Source organism: Gopherus evgoodei, chromosome 2 (assembly GCF_007399415.2).
Source record: "Gopherus evgoodei ecotype Sinaloan lineage chromosome 2, rGopEvg1_v1.p, whole genome shotgun sequence".
NCBI lineage: Eukaryota > Metazoa > Chordata > Testudines > Testudinidae > Gopherus > Gopherus evgoodei.
In genome coordinates, this window is record NC_044323.1 from 170,124,935 (window position 1) to 170,148,042 (window position 23,108).

Here is a 23,108-nt window from a genome sequence, read left to right on the forward strand (position 1 = left end):
GAAAAGTCCATCTTTATTTATTATAGCATGTCATTGTCAATTACCTCTCATTTAGTGAAAACTTTGGAGTAGATCCTCAGCTGGTGTAAGTCATTGGCATACATCCATTTGGAAATGTTTACCTTGTGATTGTTTGTAAATTTCCTTCTTGGTATGTTTATGGTCCTGTAAGCATTTTGCTGGGATTTATATGATGGGACTCCCTCTGTCATTCTGCAGGAGTTCTTCATTCTGCAGGCATTCCATAGTTTTGAAGGACTTCAAATCTTGAGTAAAATGAGTTCCCTGATGTGTCCCAAGAGAGATGGTTGACTGGTCTGTGGATGTAACTTTGTGACACTGCTCTGTATTCTGAGTTAATGCTTACGCACCATATGGTGCATTGTCAAGTTTCATTGTATTTATCCAGATCTTAACAAAAAGAAAAAAAGGGGGAAGGGGGAGAAAAAGAAAAGCACATTTTCAGAGCCAGTCTATTTCCCAAACTAACAAATGTCTGGGGAATTTGTTTTTTAATGTAAACTTGCACAATATGTAGCAATAATCCCCAACAGTAGCATTATGCTAGAACAGGGATCAGTGCAAACAACTCTGAAAACACCCCACCTTCCTTTTGGTAATGATGAGCATGGGGTGCAGCCATTTATTCCCTTGTCCAGTAGGAGCTAGTGCATAAGTATTACAAGACAGCATTATGAACAACTAAGGGGACAGTACAACTGGAAAGTAAGCTGGGAAAGAATAAAAAGGTAATCCATTTACTGGAGACAAGTAGTCACCCCTCACCCTGTGTTTTAAATATCACAAGAAATTCAAGGAACAAAATAAACAGCTCACTTAGAGCACATTTTGCACTCAAGTTTAATTTCTTCCTACTGTGTTCATTACCAAGCTGTTTGGTTTCTTTAGGCAGGATGGTGGGTGGCGGAGAACCTTTAAAAAGAATCATTACACATGGAAATCAATTTCCACTAATGTAGTCTTAATACAGGATAAGTGCTACTGAAAACCATTTCTGCATGTATATGTAAAAAAAATCAAGTGTATGTGTCTATTTATTCCTAGAGAGAGAGAGATTATAAATGTATCCCTCTTCCCTCACCTTTTCTGTGTCGCTTGTCTTTTAAGGCCTCCATTCTGCAAACAAATTACCTTGGGTCAGCCCCTGTGGCAATGAAGTCAGGAGGGCTCTGTACAGGTGCAGGGGTCAACCCCCCCCCCCCAGATCCAGCTAAAAGATTTTATGCATATGAGTAATCCCATTGCCTTCGATGAGCTCACCCCCAATGCATTCATTGACCTTACTCACATGCATAAAGTTAAGAAGTGTGTAAATCTTTCCAGGATTTGGGCTTTAGCTAATGAGGTCTTGGTGCACTGAATCTCCATATGTTCATGTTTGTAAAGTGCCTAACACAATGCACCTAGCCCTGACTGAGTACTCTGGGTGTCAATGTCATTCTATAATAAAAACCATATTTTTATTCTTTCTTTGGAAGTACCATTGTCTGCGGAAATAACATAAGAAGTGGTTCATATATAAGACCAGTGACAAGTTTGTTCCTACAGATATTTCTCTCCCTTTTAATCTTAGCCTGAAACAGATATTGAATAAGCAGTAGTTTAACTAAAGCATAAATGTAAATTTTAAAAAGATGGGAGTTTTACATCAGCTCCTACATAGAACACACATTAATTTTCAGTTGTAGAATGTGAGTTGAGTTATTTCAAACATGGTAGAGAATGCATAATTGTGCCCCTTGATATGGAATGGCTAAAGAGTTGTAGACCACAGGTTCCACAAGGTTCAAAAAGGGCTTCACGGGTCCTAATGATGCCAAAAGCCATATTTGTAACAGTTTGATAAAAATAATAAAAAGACTTTCCCACAATGTGTCTGAGGCAGGAGTAGGAGAAGGAGGTCGCCTAGATAACTGAACTGGCGACCAGATAGCCATCACAAAAAGACAAGCAAAAAAGGAGTTCATGTCGAGCACTTTGGGTCAGAGATCTAAGCTATTCTGATGTGACCAAGGTGTTACCATGGGGGTGTCAGATGTGGATAACAAATTGGGTTCTTAGACACGCTTTAAATTCCATCATTTATTTCTAAATTGAAAAATAAAATACTATCTGAGGTAGGGTTACCACCTTTGAAATGCAAAACAAAAACTTTCCTCCCACCCCCAAAAGGGCAAGCCCACCACAAACCCAACCCCCTGTTACATGGCAACTCCACAAACCCACCACCCTTCAACAGCCACTTATGGTATCTAGATAACACATACAGATAAGATAGATAACATTGCACATCTCTTCACTCTCCAGTGACTCAAACCCTCTCTCACATGCACCTGCAGTTCGCTTGCGTGTTCGTGGGCAGACAGCTGCTGTATTTTCAATAGTTTTGATCTGTTATCGCCTATACTGCGGAAGTGGGAACACTGCAGCATCTTTAGCTGGACACAGAAACTTTTAACATTAGATATCCCAGTGTAGTGTGATAACAATGCCAGATTAAATTATTTTTCTGGCACTTGGCAAATCCATTTAAAAAACAACAACAAAAAAGCACCAAGCCAGTCGAATACCAGCCAGTGGTAACCTTCCTCTGAGCCAAATCCTGCTCATGCAAACAGTCTCACTGGCTTTAATGAGGCTCTTCACATGAGTAAAGAAAGCAGGATTTTACCCTTTATTTGGTTTTTAAACTTTTTAAGTAGCAAAATCCTAACTAGTCCAGTGTCATTTTTTGTTATATACTCCATGTGGAAAGCAGAATAGCTATCATTTCCATCTTTTCAGATGTTTAAGCCTCTTGAAAACTCTTGCATGAGTCGATAAAACAATTTGCATTAAGGGAAGGGAATATTAAGGACCTTACTACATGAGTAATTTCATTGATTTTACTCAAGCTACTCACATAGTAAGGTACTACTTAGCGTGAGACTGGATGGCATTCGATCCTAAAGTTGTGTTGTCAGTCAATGACATATCAGACATTTTAAAAAAAACAACCTTAGGTACACGTGCACTAGATTTCATAATGTTCTGTAGTCCTCCCTGTAACCTGAGAAACAACATTATAGAAGTGCCTCTCACAACACCAGAGTTAAGGAATTGGTTTTGCACTTAAAGCAGGGATTCAATCACTTTGCTCTATATGAAGAATATAGTATATCCTCCCCAAAATTACACTTGCTCTTTGGGCACAAATAATTCTTTTGAAAATTTACAAGTAAATCAAATAATTAGTTTGAGTTAAAATTACTTTAGGTGATAAAGTTCTTAAAAAATAATATTTTTAAAGTCCATGTTTTTGTCCCAAATGATCTTAGTAATGGAATAGTACAAACTTTGCATATAGTTAAACTCATTAAAATCTAGTGTGTAGGCTATGTTGAAATTTGTTTTATTTAAGGATTAGTGATCATCACTTACCATTTTTCTTCATAGCTGAAATTTTCTCCTTCAGTAGAGGCTGACAGGTAATTTTTCTTCTACAGAGAATTCTAAGAGCTTTCCTCTTTAAAAAATGCCTGCCATTGCCCATTGTTCTCAATGGGATTGGAGCTACAGCTGCCCTTCATAAAAGTGCCGTGTTTCAAAATGGCTACTGCCTCCCATTGTTCCCAGGAAGAGTGAAGTCAAACTACCCTCAGCTAAGATGGTGATGACAGCATAGAGAGCCACTGGTTCAGTGGAAGATGCCTTGAGGAAAAAGCATAGGGAAAAAAACTGTGTCTTTAAAAATCAGTTTAATTTAATCTGGAACTACAAGCATATATGTACTAATCATAATTATAGGTTTATTCTCCAGCATCACTACAGGGCAGAGCCAATGTCATTTGGGTACCTTACCCTGCATTTCTGTACCCTAACATCTTTAGATTTCTTTTAAGTAACCCATAATTATCCCCAAAATGAAGCATTAAAACTAGAAGAAATTCAGACATCTCTATAATGTTGTTACTTGTGCAGTACCCTGCCTCACTCACTATGCATCTTCACCAGATTCACTAAGAGCTTGATCCAAACTCAAGTTAATTCAATGGAAAGGCTGCCCTATACGTAACACGATGTAAATAGCTATGTGATTGTTAATAAATTATTTTAAAATACTAAAAAATGAAAAACAAAACATTCCAATATGCTGCACCGGCAGTAAATACAATTTCCAAAGACATATCATCATATCATTCATAATATAAAACTAGGAGACTCAAAAGCACCTCTTCTCAGTGGTGCATATTTTGTTGCCAAATTTCAACATTCTGATAGAGCCATCTTGTTGCTAGCACTGGTATTAAAAAAAAAGAAATAGTAAGAAAGTTGTTAGCCAAACATATTCTTTCTTGTGGTTACTTTTAACCTTAACCTGATTTGATCACAAGTAGATGCATGATCACAATGAGACAGAGTCAATGGAGTGCCATATACCCTAATGGCGTTACATAATAGCTGCACTGTTCTTGCTTACATTAAATAATAATTAATAATAATTTATGCAGACAGTAAGAATGGAAAATTTCAGCCAAATTTGCAAAGTTTGGGAAAGTTGCAAGCTATTGAAAAGTCTGGGGTTAGAATGGGAAAGCTTACACAACTGAATGCTCTAGTCTGCCCACAGTGGGAAGACAAAACATTTAGAAACACATTCCACTTAGTCAAGACATTAATTTACATATATTCTGCCTAATGGCTAAATTTCTGATGATGGTATTACTATTATGAAAGGGATTTTGACTGTATCATAAATGTTCTCTGTGATATGGCTGTTGGGGACCATAGAAAATGCATGTTCTGCGAACATGCACATTTTCAAAAGGAGTTTCTAATGGAAATTGAAGCAATGCCCAACGATGTTCGAATGAAAAAGCAGTATTATTACAGAAAGCATGGCAGCATGAATTTCACTTCTTCCCCCTTTCATTTTCCTGTTGCTTTCTGCTGGTACACATATAGGCAGATGTAGGGGGAAGGATTACTGTGATCAGATTCCCTGCTCTAATCCCCCATAGCTGCTTCAGCTTCAGCCATATGATGTTATGTAACTGGTACTACTTTGACTGACTGCAAACAACCCTTGCCAGGTGTACTTAGTGCTAGGCAGTGTTGGATTTGGATGGTTTGATGTTTTCTGAGATCACTTACAAACAAAATTCTAATTATAATGGGAATCTGTTCAGTATGTCAGGGCAATAATGTATGATTTGTTTTCTTTATAGCTATAAACATACCTGATTTGTGCTGATGTGCAGTAAATGGGATCACAGGCAAGTAAAATTCCAAGCAGAAACTTTGATGACTCATACTCTAGGTTCCCTGCTCATTATAGGTAGTAGATGAGTTCTTATGAACACTGAGGCAGGGTTGTGCAATGTACACAAAATATAATTCTTAAACAACAACTTCCTTTTGTAGAGAATCTCCCACTGGATCTTAAAATCTTCAAAGGGTCTTTCTCTTTCAATGGGCCTTATCAATCTCAACTCTCACAAAACCCTTAGATTGAATAGTGTTGTGCTATCTGTGCCCAACTAAGGGTCCCAGGAGTCAGACAGATGTACCCCATACACATAAAATCAAGTAGACTGGAGCCACCTGACTTCCCAAGCCACAGATGACTACCGCATGTTCTGATCAGGGGTTCCCATGGGCCACAGCACCTTATTAGAAACTAGGCAACTGAAGCAACATTGTAGAATTCTCTGGGCCATATATGTACTGCAAGCTGCACTTCAGCTGCCTCTCGCATAGAGTTCCCATCTTCTCTATATCATAGTTGGCATACGCACACTATTTTGGCCCTTTAGAGGGATGGAGCCTTGAAGGGGCCTATTGTATTTGGACCCAGCATAGAAGGAGCAAGACACAGAGGGAGCTTATAGAAACACAGCTTGTCTGCTGTGCTTGCTTTATTTTTCTGACAGCAAAACTGAAACAAACATGAAAGTGAGGCTTTGCACTGGGGAGTGGGAAGTGCTCAAACATTTAAAAGGACAGGACATCATATTACATTCCTCCACACTACTTTAAAAAAACTTTACAAAAGCACAGACATTGTCATTTATATGGCTAACATTAGACACTGTATAACCTTACTATAAATTGAGGGATGGACTACTACAGACTCTTAAACTGCAAGGAATCATTCTGACCTGGAATAGTAGCTGACTAACTAAACAATTTATCAGTTCAGGTGCACAACTGGTTTTCACACTCTCTTTGGGATAGTATGGTGATGTGGGGGGGGGGGGTGGCAGTGTCCTGAACAGGAACAATCTGTGGTAAGGAATCAACTAGATCTAGTATGGAATCAACTGGATCTGATATCAAAGTTTCTCCCAACAAGTCATTGAAATTAGGAGTTGTCATGGAAAGAGGTTTGATCAGAGGAACAGAGACCTAGTGGAACATCCCTGGACAACAGTAATAGTTGAGGCTGCAACTGGTACATATTTCATTTCCATAAAATACCATCAGATGTTTCGTTTGAGGTAAAACTAAGTCCCTTGCATTTTACAAGTTCTCCAAGTACCCCTTTCACTCCAGAACTGAAGTTAGGAGTCCACACTAAGTTTCTGACTTAAAAAGAATGATGCTAAGTCTCACATCATCGTTCAGTTTACATAGCTTGAGATTTGGCTACATGTGAGGCAACATCAGGACCTAACAGATCCCTATAGGTACACAAAGATCATGTAAAGAAAAGCATTGTAAGTGACTCCTGGGTACTAGCATGTCATATGTTCCTGTAAACAAACAAGAAATTGTCTAATTTCTGCTGATGACTCAAAATAGATGTGTTAGCTCTTAAGGTATGCTTAAGTGTTAGTACAAAGCATTCCACTAGTCTGTTTGTACCAGGGTGTTATGGAGCAGAGCATATGTGCTGAATTTCATTTGAAGCTAGGTACTTATGAAATTCTTTAGAACAGAAATGAGGTCCATTGTCCTTCATCAACTGTAATGATAAACCAAATTGCTAAATAAGGTGCGAAGATGTCCAATCGTCTTGATAGCTGTAGCAGATGTTATTCTGAAAATGTCTGGCCATTTCAATTGGGCATTGACTACAACAAACATCATATAACTTTCTAAAAGTCTGGCAAAGGCCATGTGAATACCTGTGCAAGGAGTCTGTGGCCACTTTGGAGTGTATGTCCAGTATTTTTCAAAGATTTTCAGGTGCTTTCGTGACTGCCTTGATCTTCGTCCAGTTCACCTTGAGCTTCTCAAGCCAAGATCTGCCAAATAATAGTAGATACTTCCCTTCAATCATATACAAAGATAACACAACTGATTATCCATCTAATTGAACTTTCACCTGGAGTATACCTTTTGGGACCTACTTTCCCCCAGTATAAGTCTTCAAAATTGTGGAGGTGGACAAAGTCTGGTGATAGTAGATGCAGAAATCAGTGAAACAGTAGCTCCAGTATCAAGCTCCATTCTTATAGGAACTCCTTCAACCAACATTGTGACCCAGATGCCATCTCTGACTCCAGCTTCTGGTAAAACATGTAATGTTAGATCTTGGTCAGTGTCAGTAGAACTCTTGTCTTTTTCCACATTATCAATTCTCAACTTCCGTCCTTTCTTAGGTTCATTCTTGGATGGATTGTTACTCTTATGTTTCTGGTTGTTGAACTGTGATACAAGTCACAATGATGTGCCCAGCAATCCTTCTAAGCATGTACAGTTTGTGCCAAATGGAAATTTCTTACATTCCCATGTTCCCCACTGTTGCTCATTCACAAGATGAACTTCTCGGTTCACACTAAATTCCAGAGAACCCTTCTCTGAGGTTTCCATTGCAACTGCTACATTAACTGCCTTATTGAATGTAAGTGCTAATACAGTCAATAACTTCTTCTGAACCTGGTCATTGCGTAATCCAGAAAGCAATTGGTCCCACAGGTCATCACTTAATGTTTGTCCAAATGACAATGCTCTGACAACTTCCTTAGAGCAGCAACAAACTGTGCTATTGACTCTCCACTTCTCTGATGTCACTGATGGAACAAATATCATTCTGCCATGAGGTAGGAGAAAATGTTCCTGCATTGCTGCAGTAATTGCAGCTTACATGGCAGTTCTGTGCACAGTAGGAGACAATAGTTCATGCAGCAGTCCGTATGCCTTTGGACCCATCACTGTCAATAAGGTTGAAACTCATCCATCAGAAATGGTGGTTTGCAGGTTACAAATTGCTCAAAACATTCACTCATCTTTTGCAGTTTTTGTCGAATTCACCAACATGCCCCACAAAAGTTGCCATTTCTCTGCTCTCCTGTTGGACTTTGCACCTAGTGGATGTCTTCCCTGCCACAGAAAAACTATTACTGCACTATCTGTGCTTGACCTGCCTCTTCTGGATCCATGTCAACTACAAATTTTTTTCTTTGCCTGTTCTTGGTTTTTCTCTGCTTGCTATAGACCCTCAGCGCAGGCTAAACTGTTTGTCTGTTTGTCTACCTGCACCAGGTCAACCAAGAAGGCTGCTTGATTTCCACTCACTGCTTTGTTTTCAGATACTCCAGTCAGCAACCTATTCCTTTATTCTATTTTTAAGTGCCTATTTCCTCATTCTCTAGCTGTCTAGTTCATATTGTCTCAGCAGCAAAAGCAGCAGTCTATCACCTTGTGCCTAAAGATGAACTTTTCCCCCTTTTTACAGTATCATTTGCGTACTTTCTCTTGTTTTTCAGGCAATGGGAGCACTGGACATTCATGGGATAGAAATCTTCCATTGCCAAATATTATATTCAGACCCGGCAGAGAAGGAAATAGAAACAGAGGGAACTGATAGAAACACAGCTGTCTGCTATTCTCCCTTTATGCTTCTGGCAGCAAAACTGAAACTAACATGAAAGTGAGGCTTTGCACTGGAATGAGGGGAAATGCTCAAATATTTAAAGGGACAGGACAATCCTGGGCCCAATTCTGACATGAGTTACACAGGTGCAACTTCCATTGACTTTACAGTGAGTTGGATTCATTTAATTGGGAACAGAGTTTGGACCCAAGGGATTTATTATGCCAACATCAGTAACTGCCCTCCCTCTACAATTTATAAAGGCCCGTCTATTCTGTAAATCATTATGGCTATAATGTATTTATACCATTGAATATTTGTTATATTTTGTGCCTTGTTTGTTGTACCTGTTATGCTTTAAGCTCCTCAGGGCATGGACTTATTTGTTTGCCACACTTCACATAATGTACAACAACATGTACATCAGTTGCACTGTATAAGGACACTTTCTATTATACCCCCTTAAAAGCCATGGTTATATTACAACACTTCATTCTTGTAACTTCTTCATGTTGAAAATATCACATTATATTACTTTCCACTTAAAGAATTTTCTATGCAGTTGTGCAAAATAATTTTTAATGATTTTTAATCCTTTGAAGGGTTTCAATTAAGGGAATTTGACAGATATCTCCTGCCAGTTTTTCTTTCCTCAGGATGAAACAATTAAGTAGGCCTCTATGCCATAAATGTATAACGTTAATGAAATTAAGTGTGTGTTAGTTAAGTGTCACAAGTGAAAAAACACTTACTAAGGATCAGAGGGGTAGCCGTGTTAATCTGGATCTGTAAAAGCAGCAAAGAATCCTGTGGCACCTTACTAAGGAGTTCATTTGTTCTGAGAGGGAGGGAAAGTAGAATTCCCCAAAAGAACAGCAGAAATAGACTCACAGGATGTGCTGTGTATTTTGACAGAGTAACTCAAGTGCAGAGTCACTTAATTTAACCCAGAAAAACAGTAAAAGAAAAGATTGCAGCAGTCAACGGCCTGGAGTGAGGTCACCAGCTAATCTGACTTCATGACAAGAAAAGATCCTAGACTGATGAGAAAGTGTACTCTGATGGAGGTTGCATTCATCTGCCTAAAATGAGCCTTTTAGGCTTAAGAAGAAAAAATGTGTTAGCTCCCTCGCTTACACATATCCCACAATAGCATGTGACAATCAGCATTCTGAAACCTTTTGTGGATTATATAATGATTAACTGACCATTCACATTCTAGAAATGTTACGTTGGCAGCAGCAATCAGCTCCTTAGAGAGAAAGCAACAGAGTGTGAAACCTGAATTCAAGCAACAAGGGTTTGAAAGAATTACAAATAATTAGAAAGAAATAATTTGCAGTTGCTAGAAATGAAATTCAAGGTTTGTAATATAGCCATCATATTTAAGGTGGTTTCTAGACAGAAAAAGAAAGTCAACTGGCACAGAGGTATTAGTTATCTATCATAATTTCTATCTTTTAAATGTTTTCATGGGGCTTCTGGTCATAAATATTTCTAAAGTGCAACCTGTTAACTCAAAATGATCAATAATATACTGGAACCCTGCAGGTTCTTAAGTTAGCAAAGCAGAGAACTCTTTCTTAGTAACTATATCCCACTGGTGAGTGTGCAGTGCTACAACTAATAAATTAACAAGTCTTCCTTGTCTAGGTTATGTATGCCCTGGTATCAGAGTTTTATGTGGAGAATTGAATGTTTTACAACACAGTTGTCTTTTGTGAAAAAAGATGTTCCCTCTACATTGGCAGAAACATGAACTTCTTATTACTGTAGATTATCCTTAACTTTACAGGAGACCATCATTATTAAAGCTGTCTGCTCCAGTCAAAGTCTCTCTTGGAAGTTTCAAAGGCCTACCTTTTTCTTCCTGAAAAACCCAAACTGTGATGTTTTGACTTTAAAAAAAACAACAACTGGTAAACAGATGTGGACTTCAGATAGAATGAGCAATGCAAAGAACTGGCTTGGGCTTGGTGTATCCTTATATTTTTGGGGACTGATGGACCTTACTACACTTGCACTGTCTGGGAGTGCCAGGCCACTCACCAAAAGCCAGGAAGATAACCTGTCGGACAAGCTGCTACTGCATCAGCGAATGAAAAGGAGCTGGGTGTGGAACCAGTTTTTTGTTCTTGAAGAATACACTGGAACTGATCCTCTCTATGTTGGCAAGGTAAGAACCATGAAATCAGAGGGAGAGGGGAGATCAAACAGGGAGAGAGAGAGAGAGAGTGTGTGTGTGTGTGTGTGTGTAAGTAAATGTGGCAAAACATGGGAAGTTTCCCCAAGTACCTGTTCTTCCCTTCTTGTGGCAATGAATTCATCCACAGCTAATTTATTTGAGCTCCTGAGTGCTTTTGACTGGTGTCACCTTGAACAGGGAAGAATGTCTGTTTCAAGAAGCTATCAATGTGTTTGCGTATTTCAGAAAGATCCACTCTAACAATTATCAGTTGTAATTGGGGTAGCCTTAGAAAATCTGCAACAGACTTTCTAGGGACCACTAAAGTGTCAAGGCAAAGCAAGGTTATATTGACATATGAGGATTAGGGAAGAAAGAGAGGGCTTGTGATCATGCTTCTGTCTGTGATCAAATCTGGTGTTAAAGTTAAAATTTACATTCGAATAAGAATAACCAGTGGCTTGTGAAAAGCAAGACTTCAATGATTTTCTGTTGACTTCCACGGTCTGAATCTCCTCTCATTTACACTGGCTTTACTACAGTGTAATTCTATTGTTTTAAATGCAGCTAATGCCTCATTTATACCAGTGTGAGAGCAGGTCATTAAATTCAAAGATATGGGGCCTGATTCTCCATTAACCTGCACCTTGTGTAGACTACTCCACCAGTACAAAGCCAGGGCAAAGCTGATGTGAAATGCTATCAAATCCAATGGTACAAGAGGCTACACAAAGTACAGGCTAATAGAGAATCAAGCCCATGATGTTTTCAGTCACAATTTACCTTTTGTCACACACTATAACCCACCCTCTCTGCTCCATTTTACCACTGCTTATCGAGACTGATGTGGATGAAACAATTTTGACCCTGCTATTTTAGAAGTTTCAGCAACTAGCTTTGCTTCCAATCTATGTTGATTGCAGTAAGTTATAATTATAGCTTGAACAATACAGTTATGGTTTCCACACCTCAGGATGATCCGATGCTGTGGTGAGGAGCACACTATAAATACAGGTAAATATGATAGATTAATAGATGGGTAAGTAGATACGTAGAAAGATTACATTAGATTACATTATGGTTTTTACCCACATCATCAGGTTTTGACATGCTGTATTAGGACCTGGGGAAAGTCAGACATATCTGGTTCATTCTTTTCTTCTAAGTTGTGGATCTCAGCAAAAAAAATTTCAAAAGTCAAAGGGCCTGCTTTTGAATTGATTTATCGCTAGTATAACTACTTAGGGTTCTCGGTTACATGGTGTAAGATCAAAATAATTCCACTGACTTCAGTGGAGTTATTCCTGATTTGGTGTTAATGTGACTAACACCAAAGACAGTCCTGTTGACTCCAGTGAAGTTACCCCTGACTGACACTGGTGTAAATGAGCCCCCTTCGAGAGTCTCACCATTTTTGCTTCATCACACAGCCTAACTTTTCTGTTCTTCGTCTCCATTTCTTTTGGAGTGAAAGTAGTAAATATTTAATTCCCCCATAAGTTTAAGAATAAGGAACAGTTTTTTCTCAGTCACACCAGGGTAACACTGAAGTTATTTCAAATCTGCACTGGGCACTTGGAGCAGAATCTGGGTTTAAATGCATATATAAAACTGGTTAATGTTTTTTGGGCCAGGTTGTGTAATTAACCACGTGAAAACTTAAATATAAAAAGCTGCAGGCAAAATCCTCAGATGATCTGAGCTCCCACTCAGCACAGCTGAGAAAAGTGTGACAAAGATGATTCCTAGCCACCTTTCTATCTGCCTTGATCCTAGGATCTGCCCTTGACACAATTCAGAACAGACACAGGGCTGCTCTAATTTATGCCATATAGAATGGCCCTCTGTGCATCGTTCTGGTGGCCAGAGATTGCTGGAGCGCACATATTTTGTCAATGCTCCCTCCCTGATGGAAGGGGAAAGAGTGAATACCAAAAAGCCAGTTATATTGGCTTTACACTATGAAGTGTTCCCCTGTAACAGGGAAATCCCTTGCTGCTTCTTTAGAACAGCATTCTAGTCCCCTTTGTGCCACTGGAGCAGCACCAAGGAGACTCAATCTACGCTGTGGATCTTGTCGGCTATGGAAAATATGCCTCATAGTTAACTGAGAAATATGGGGAAAATATCTTTTGGGCAAGAAAAAGGAAAAGATTCTCCAGGGCTTTAGTCAGCATAATGCTTGCTTTTTTCTGTGATGCCTGAAGTTGTCATTTAGTTGTCAAAGTGTTACAGCTACATGACTCTCATTAAAGTTAAAGACTAGGTAGAGGTGAGTGGCCAGTGTGGTAAGTTAGGGAGACAAAAACTAATTTTTAGTGTCAGGCTTTTTCTGACTTCATCCAGTAACCTACAATGCTCCAGTGTTTGAACTCTGGTTCCAGAGGAGTTCAGGGCTCACTTCTTTGCACATACCATTCCTCCCAACCCCTGTTTTAGAGGTTAACAGGCATTAGAGCCTGGCAGCTGAACTAATGTGCAAGGGAGTGGGGAGGCCACAGGACACCTCCCACTGTGCGCCATTGTGCATCAGTGCAGCACAGTTACACTCCCTCACAGAGCCCCTGCACACATTAGCTTCTCTAAAGGAATGGAAGGGGCAAGGGGAGGTAGGGCCATGTCTCAGTGAGTGGAGCTGGTCGGCTGCACAAGGGAGCACATGCTGTGCTCCCTGAGGCACAGTTCCCTCCCTGAAATAACTCCTGGGGTGATTTCTCACTGCCCCTTACAAAAGCCTGTGTCTATCACACATAAATAAGCTCCCCCGCAGGTTTTACCATCCTGCCCAAAGAAGACTACTCAGACTGACATGGTTAATGCTTTCTCAGGGGCCACCTGCTTCATCTCTCCAGTAGCACATCTTTTACTGTGAAGAGAAAAATCCAAATAAATTCCTCCCAGCTCCAAGCCTGTCACATGGCAGCATGATGCTGCAGCAGCCACAGCATTGTGACAACTTAAAACTAAATTTCCTTTCAAGCATAGTAACTGCTATACTGAACACACCTATTCATAAAACTGCAGTGTCAGAGGATTTGGTTTGTCACTGCAGTGATGTGAGCTTCCATCTCTGCAATGATGAAATGTGTTAGATTTATAGTATAGGCTGAAATGATAGAATCTTTGCTTTCGAAATGCTAAACGTATTGCAGAAGAAATCTGTTTCTTCACACTATCTCTCCAAACACACACAATTCACTTTTATGCTCCTCCTCTTTGCTCTGCCTGGAAAAAATAGGATATGAGATAAGTAATGCTAACAGCAGTTTTACAACATAACAGCTGCCCTGCTTGGGACACAGTACTTTTAACACACAACTGCAGAGTAGGACACCCTCCACTATCCTAAAATTGTTATTAATTGGCCAAATTTACACCATATAGCTTCCTATATTTTATTTGATTTACTGTTTAATGAACACTTTTTTATGAATGTACCAGACACATCTCTTTCTCTCTGCCATAGCCAGTCAAATGTGAGAGCTACACCTAACCAAGAGGTCATGCTAACACAGAATACAAACACCCTAAAAGAGTAGGAAGTTGCTAAGTAGTTCTGAATCAAAATTTACAAAAGAGTCCTCCTCCTGGAAAAGTCCTGTTTACTAGCTTCTAAACTGATATTCTGAGTAATGGGTGTGTAGAGCAAATGGTAACAACTAGTGTCTTTTTTAATTAATCACCAGATACCATTTTATAAAGATATGCTAGTTTGTAGGGTGGCATCTGTGTTAACACAGTAAATCTGAACTTAAAGTCATCCCGGTTAACCTTGTTATGTTGCTGATCAATTAGGGAACACACTTGTTTAAAGTTGTGCAATGCTCCCTTCTAATGTCATTTGGCAGCCACCTGTTTTGTCCACTGCTTGCAGGAAGAGCAGCCCATTGGAGCTAGCCGGTGGGGGCTTGGAACCAGGGTGGACCGGCAGCCCCGCTATCCGCTCCTCTCAGCTCCCTGTGCTGCAGCAGCCCAGGCGGCTATCAATTGCCGGGCAGTTCAGCTGTGCCTCCCCCCACTGCCATGTGCTGCTCCTGCCCTCTGCCTTGAAGCTGCTCCTGGAGACTCCTGCTTGCTATGCTGGGGGGGGAGAAGGGAAAGAGGGGGGCTAACGTCAGAGTGTCCCCCTCCCCCTGCTCCTGCATCCCGCTTATCCCATCTTCCATAGAGCGGGGTGGGGGACACAACAGGGCTCAGCTCAGGATGGAGGGTGCTTGCTGGCAGCAGCTGTGGTCTCAGCAAGCTGATCTAATTAACAAGGCAGTGTACTTAAGAGTAGGATAGCAGTGTACTTAAGAGTAAAGGGGAAATGCGCATCTCTCTCACACACACACACACAGTGTGTGTCTCTGTCTGCGATGCTGTCTCCCATCCCTCTATTCTTGTTGCACTGTTGAGTGTGAGGGTTAACCCTTGAGGGTTCAGCCAATTGCTAGTTCATCATTTAGCAGTAAGGCATTCCCTAGGAAATATCCCACCCTCTGACTCCTCCACCTCAACCAAGCTTCACATCACTGTGTACCAGTATTGAATTGTTTGTTTAAAACTTATACTGTGTGTGTGTGTATTTGTCTAGTGAAAAAAAATTCCCTGTAACCTAACCCCTTCATTTACATTAATTCTTATTGGGAAATTGGATTCGCTTAACATCGTTTTGCTTAAAGTCGCATTTTTCAGGAACATAACTACAACGTTAAGTGAGGAGTTACTGTACTGGTAACAGTCATCTGAATTTCACTGCTTTGTTTATGCAGAATGTAACTGGTTCTCCTGTTCTTCCCCCATTTAACTGATGTATCAGCTATGAAACGCTAGTGTTCCAGTGAAGACTCCAAAGAACACTGTTAGATTCCACAGTAGCCATACTAGAGACCAGCTGCAAAGTGGTTAAATGAAATATCAATTACCAAACAAGTTCACTGTCACCACCTGTACCTTTAGGTTTTTCAGCATTTAATAAAAAGAGGCTCAGTTGTAACTTTTAAGCCAGTGTGATTCAGAGTAAAGCCACCAGAAGTGGATTTTTTTAAAGGGATCAGGTGGTCTGTAGGGAGAAGGACCCTAAAATATGCTTTAATGCATTTTAAAAGAAATAGAAGTTACATGTTTTAATACACATTTTTCATATTGTAATATGGATTTGATTATAAAATAAATCTACTGCCTCAACAATGTAATTTCAGTGTCCTTTAAAGGAAACACTAGTGATTGGTAGACCTCTATTTAGCTAACATATATTCTAAGCAGTTTTTTGGGGGCACTCCAAATGTGGCTACAGCTTTGCTGAATCAGTCTAGTTCTGATCTAAATTAATGCAAAATTAATTCAATAGGAGTAGGCTCAAGGTCTGCATAGGTCACACATTGTACTCTGACAGATTAGGGAGAAAAATAGCCTCCAAAAACTTATAGAATCATAGGGCCAGATCCACAGCTGAGTGCAAATTGACATACCTCAGCTGAAGCAGTGGGGCCACAATGACTTATAATAGATGAGGGTCTGGCCCATAGGAATTAGAGACCGGTAGTATAAGGTGACTTAGTCCATCCCCCAACAAATCTGAGGTTCTTCTATATTGAAATCAGAGGTTATTTTATAATATATATTGGTAGAATTTTATCAGTTTAATTTTAAATGTCCCTGAGATGGGATTTCACCACTTTCCTCAGAAGAGTATTCCTTTGACTGATAAATCTCACCATCAGGATTTGGTTCCTGCTTTTCAACCTAAATTTCTTCTTTAGTAATTTCATCCTATTGCTCCTATTTATATCCATTTTATTATTCTAAACAATTCCTCTCTGCCCTTGATATTTGCTGGTGCTCAGTCCGCTAGACCAATGCTGCTCCTGTTGGTCACAGTTCAGTGATGCTCTTACTCAGCCCTCCTCATCAAAATATTTATACATGTATAAAGTTAAGAAAGTGCTTAACTACTTTGTTGCAGCTAGGCTATTATGCCCACCATTGTTTATTCATCCACCAGTGTTGAAAATATATTTAAAAAAAATAACAATCAAGCTTGACGAACAAAAGCTATTCTTCATAAATCCATTCTGATTATTGTTCATGGTTCTATTATCTTCCAAATGCATAGGTCCTGATCTAACGTGTTTCATTGATTTCATCAGGCCATAAGGCCCCAATCCAGCAAAGCATTTAAGAATGTGCTTAAATTGAAATTAAACAATTTGTTTGATCTTAATATTTGTTCTAATATCTCACTAGGATTAGGTGTTTAGCAGAATGGTAATTACCAGGGTGACTCTTGTACCTGGTTTTGAAGATAATTCGTACATTTACTTTTCTTCTGTATTTGGTTGTGTTTCCAGTTATCCACAACTTCTCGAAACTGTTTACCAGTCATGCAGCAAATTCATTTGTTAATTCTATTTAAAACTCTGGGATGCATTTAAAATCCATGGGCTAGCTTGTATATGCACAAATGTTCCAAACTGCTTGCCTTACCTGTTCTTTAATAATAGAAACAAGCTGAGTGAGGCAATATCTTTTATTGGACCAACTTCTGCCGTGAAAGAGACAATAAAAGCTCTGTGGAGCTCTAATGCTTGTCTCTTTCACCAACAAGAGATTTTGTCCAATAAAAGCTATTACCTCATACACCTTGTCTGTCTCATCCTGGGACCAACATAGCTACAATGCTGCAAACAACTTTCATAATAGCTATTTTATACCTATCTATCCAGCTTTATTTTTTCTTGTTTGAGACAATTTTTTAAAGAAGTTCTGCCTCACAGCAATTATTGAGTAGTCATTCACTCCATTCCACTCCTCATTCACCAGTTGACTGAGGGCTTGCCTACACGACAAGTTACTGCCCAGCAAGCCAACCTATAGCTCACCAAGAAGCTATGCAGTGACATCCCATGTGGACACTGATACAACATAGTGAAAAATCTGGAGTGCAGCTTGGCAAACTTTCAGGGTGATGTAGAAGTGTCCACATGTGGCAAGCTGGTGCACTGTAGATTCACCCCCTGGCTTGCTGGGTAGTAACTTGCTTTATAGACAAGCCCTTACTGTATTTTCTCTCTAGTCCAGTACTGCTTTTGCCCATGGTGTATTTTATAAGAGACAGTCTCATTCCTTTTAATCCTCATTAGAAAGTGTAAAGACATTCTGTATGTTTTTTGTCCTTATCTTTTCCTGAGCCTTAGCTCAGAGGTCCCCAAACTGTGGGGTGTGCATCCTTAGGGGTCGCAGAGGAACATTCATGGGGGTGCAGCAGGGCCCAGGTCAGCCTCCAGGGGGGCGGAGAGGGAGCACAACCCAGTCTTGCTCCAGTGCTACCCCCCACCACAGCTCCCAGTCCCCCGCCTGGCTTCCCCCTAGCAGCAGCTCTGCCCCTGGCCCCAGACCCACACATCCCTCACCCAGTTGAAAAGGGACCCTGGCAGCTCTGGTCAGCACTGCCGACTAGGCCGTTAAAAGTCTTGTTGGTGGTGCTAAGTCAGGCTAGTCCCTATCTGTCCTGGCTGGCACTACACTGTGCTCTGGAAGCGGCCAGAAGGTCCGGCTCCTAGGCAGGGGGACCATGGGGCTCCATGCGCTGCCTCCGCATTGAGCACTGGCCAATGGGAGCTGTGGGGATGGTGCCTGCGGGCGAGAGCAGTGCATGGAGCCTCCTGGACCCCCACCTAGGACCCAGACCTGCTGGCTGCTTCCGGGGCATGTGTAGTGCAGTGTCAGGACAGGCAGGCAGCCTGCCTTACCCCGCTGCACCACTGACCATGAGCTGCCTGAGTTAAGATTGCACCCCAACCCCAAGCCCCAACTCCCTGTTCCAGCCCTGAGCACCCCCCCAAACTCAGAGCACCCTCCTGCACCCCAAACCCCTCATCCCTGGCCCCAGCCCATAGCCCTCACCCTCTCCTGCACCTCAGTTCCCTGCCTCAACCCACAGCCCCCTCCTGCATTCCGAATCCCTCGGCCCCACCTCCCCCAGCCTGGAGCTCCCTCCTGAACCCCAAACCCCTCATCCCTTGGCCTCAGCCTGGAGCCCCCTCCTGCACCCCAACCCCCTGCCCCAGCCAAGTGAAAGTGAGTGAGGGTGAAGGAGAGTGAGCCACCAAGGGAGGGGGAATGTAGGGGGGAGGGGACAGCTAGGGTGTTCGATTTTGTGTGACAAGAAATACACCCAACTGTGGGCCCAGACTCAGCCCCCTGACCCCTATCCGCTTCCTGTCCTGGCTCAGAGGGTGGGCGGCATCGACAGGGGTATGGGGCAGCGTGACCCTGAAAAGTTTGGGGACCATTGCCTTCGCTGCGTATGGGTCTTAGCTGAAGCCCATTGAAGTCAACAGAAAAACTCCCACAGATTTCTAAGAGCTTTAAATCAAACCACAAGAGCATTCTTGTTTGGTTGCCTCCTCCTTTTTCCACAGTACAGATTTGGGGGTAGAAATGGGTGGAGGTTAACCTCAACTTTGCACTTCTGCTATATGAATTATTTGCATCCTTCCATATTAAACAACAACAAAAAAACAGCAGATGAATTTCAATAGGGAGACCAAAATGTTCTGAAAATTAATTTTCATAGCTGTGTTCTCCACATACACTCCATGCTTGCATCCTGAGTAGATTGTGTTACTTTTTGCAGCTCCATTCCGATATGGACAGAGGAGATGGATCAATCAAGTACATTCTCTCAGGAGAAGGAGCTGGTATTGTATTTACAATCGATGATACCACTGGAGACATTCATGCCATTCAGAGATTGGACCGAGAGGAGAGATCCCAGTATACCCTGAGGGCTCAGGCTCTGGACAGACGGACAGGCAGGCCAATGGAACCAGAATCAGAGTTTATCATCAAAATCCAAGACATCAATGACAATGAACCCAAGTTCCTGGATGGACCTTATGTAGCCTCAGTTCCAGAAATGTCACCAGTAGGTAAGGTGGATTTAAGAACATAATTTTCATTATGAGCAAATTACAATTAATCACCAATACATAAATTACCCAAGTTTTTGGCCTCTGCTTTGGGTCCTTTGTTCTGCAGCATGGGAAAAAGCTTCTCAAGAACATCTCTGGCTGCTGCAAGCAAGTGTACTTGGTCTACATCAGCAGTTGCTGGTCCCACCCAGCATAGGACGCATGTCAATGGAAAGATGGGGGCAGGGAAGGGCATAGCTTGAATGTACTGTGCTCTGACCATCTGTATGTGTGTAATGTTCTCTTGGACACCCACTACGAGTCAGTGAAGGTTAGAGCACCTCTGTGCCTGATCTAGCTTATACCAAAAGTTGGAATTGGCTCCAGCTGCCCCTAGGATTGAAGGTGTGCAAAGCTAGCTTTAAGCTACCTTTGACTTCCACTCCTTTCTGGTCCTGCACCAAGCTTATCTCAGTGGACCCAAAGATCTGACATAATGTGTTTTATGCTGTTAGAAAAAGTGGGATCAAAGAAGAATTTATTAGATATTTTTTGCAGTACAGCCAGAATGCAAACAGGAGGCTTCCTGGGACCTGAGCAAAACAGGAAAACACCTTTCTATGTAAAACTTCTAGTAAACATGGAAAGTGTTTTTTCCAATTTTGTCAATTTTTCATTTCCTTGGAAGAAACAATTGTTTTGTGGTGGCATAATGCTGATAAAGAAATACTGCAAGATAAATCATCTGTTGTGTGCTTACAGGCAGAGCAGAGCACCACACAGTGTAGGTGCACCGGCCCTCAGGCAGGGTGCAGCACCAAACAATCTGACATCCTAGCTCTGCAGACAGTGGGCAAACACAGGCCTTTTACCATAAGGCGGGGAAGCTGGCAGCAAAGGATAGTAGGAGGACCTGGGCCCACCCTACTTCACCAGGTCCCAGCCTAGGGCCCTAAAAGTGATGGAGTGTTCTGCCACTGGGTCAGTGGGGATTTAGCCAGAACGTGCTGACTTGGATTCAGGCAACAAGAAAACTGGACTACAGTCTGGTGTCCCTGGGCTACTTCCTATATTCCCCACATGGTGTGCCTGTGTCTCGGGTTCATCCTCTGTTTCGCCAGGATACATGGCTAACGGCAGTCCCAGAAAATTCCTCATCATTCCTTGCAACAGGAAGACGGATCCTTTTCAGGCTCCAGCAGCAGGCGGGAGGCATCTGTCTCCTCTGGTGGCTCCAGCCCAGCTGAGCTGCAGGGCTTGCTTTTTATAGTTCCTGTCCCGCCCCTCTGCTTCTGGTGGGGTGGGTGCAGATGTCCTGGTTCCACACACCAGAAGGTGGGCAGGGGTCAATCTCAGAGGGAGGCTGTGGCGCCTCACTACAATGGCACACATTAAATGAATTGAAAACTGGCTAACTGAGAGGTCTCAAAATGTAATTGTAAATGGGGAATCATCATCTAATGAATTTGTTATCAGTGGGGTCCTGCCAGAATCGGTTTTTGGCCTTACACTATTTAATGTTTTTTTTAATCAGTGACCTGGAAGAAAACATAAAGGCATCACTGATAAAGTTTGTAGATGACACAAAAATTGAGGAAGTGGTACATAATGAAAAAAGACAGGTCACTGATTCAGAGAGATCTGGATTGCTTGGTAAACTGGATGCAAGAAAACAGTATGGATTTTAGTATGGCTAAATGTAAATGTATACATCTAGGAACAAAGAATGCAGGCCATATTTAGGGGATGCAGGATGGGGAACTCTGTCCTGGGAATCAGTGACTCTGAAAAGGATTGGGGTTTAGGAGGGAGATAATCAGCTAAACATCAGATCCCAGTGTGAACTATAGCCAAAAGAGCTAATGTGATCCTGGGATGCATAAACAGGGGAATCTCCAGTGGAAGAGCTTATTTTATTTCCATATTTGGCAGCATTGAGACCGCTGCTGGAATATTGTATCCAGTTCTGGTGTCCACAATTCAAGAAAGATATTGAAAAATTGGAGAGGGTTCAGAGAAAAGCCACAAGAATGATTAAAGAATTAGGAGACATGCCTTATAATTTACTCAAGGAGCTCAATATACTTACCTCAACAAAGAGAAGGTTAAGGAGTGACTTGATTTCAGTCTATAAGTATCTATATGGGGAACAAATATTTAATAATGGACTTTTCAATCAAGAGAAAGTTATAACATGATCCACTGGTTGGAAGTTGAAGCTAGACAAATTCAGACCAGAAATAAGTCATAATTTTTTAACAGTGGAATAGTTCATCAATGTTCATGGTGGAGCCTCCATCACTGACAATGACTGGATGTTTTTCTAAAAGATCTGCTCTAGGAATTATTTTGGAAAAGTTCTATGGCCTGTGTTACACTAGAGGTCAGATTAGGATACTCACAGTGTTCCTTCTGGCTTTATAATCCATGAATCTATGAGATCCAATATAATAGAACATTTGTTATGGATTAAAACTTGTTAGAACTGTTTTTTTCTTCCCAGTTATGAATTTAATAAGGATCTACCCCGCTGTGGTTTTTTTTGTTTGTTTTTTTCAGGCACCTCTGTTATCCAGGTGACAGCAACAGATGCTGATGATCCAACCTACGGAAACAGTGCCAGAGTAGTCTACAGTATTCTTCAGGGGCAACCATATTTCTCTGTGGAATCCAGAACAGGTATTTCATTTCAACAAGGAATCAGCCAAAAAATATGACTTCTCTTAGCTTTCATTCATTACGGATCACATTCCTCCCCAAGGAAACACCCAGTTTGTATTAAATATCAGATGGACACAGGAGAGCAAAACTATTGGAGCAGAAAGAAAGTTAAAAGATAAAGCATGATATCCAACTCTTATTTCTATATGTAAGAGCCAGGATATAACAGTTTTATGTTGGAGGTTAAGCATCATTGCAATAGAGATCTTCAGAGCAAGAATATGCTCTCTGCAGTAGCATATTCATCTAAATTACCAAATTCTGCATTGGTGGAGTTGGCTTTATTTTGTGCTGTTACTATTCTTGTAGACTATCATTTCAATGAAGTCTTCAGCAGATCTGGTTGTTCACAAATCCACATGTAAAAAAATCTTAATACTAATGGAGATAAGAAAGTAAAAGCAAATAAATGCAGTTAGCTGGAGTAGTCCTTTATAAGGGTTTACTTATTAAGAGCCCTAGATTTATGCACAGGACACTGCAT

General features: G+C 41.1%; 1 protein-coding gene across 1 annotated transcript in view; it reads left to right on the forward strand.

Annotated features, from left to right (window-relative positions):
- Positions 1-23,108, forward strand: part of CDH20 (cadherin 20) — a 172,933-nt gene that overhangs the window by 105,552 nt on the left and 44,273 nt on the right. The window contains exons 2-4 of the mRNA XM_030552235.1: positions 10,617-10,997; positions 19,627-19,921; positions 22,463-22,582. Coding sequence (XP_030408095.1) covers positions 10,749-10,997; positions 19,627-19,921; positions 22,463-22,582 — 664 coding nt within the window. The 5' untranslated portion in view covers positions 10,617-10,748. The remainder of the gene's footprint in view (positions 1-10,616; positions 10,998-19,626; positions 19,922-22,462; positions 22,583-23,108) is intronic.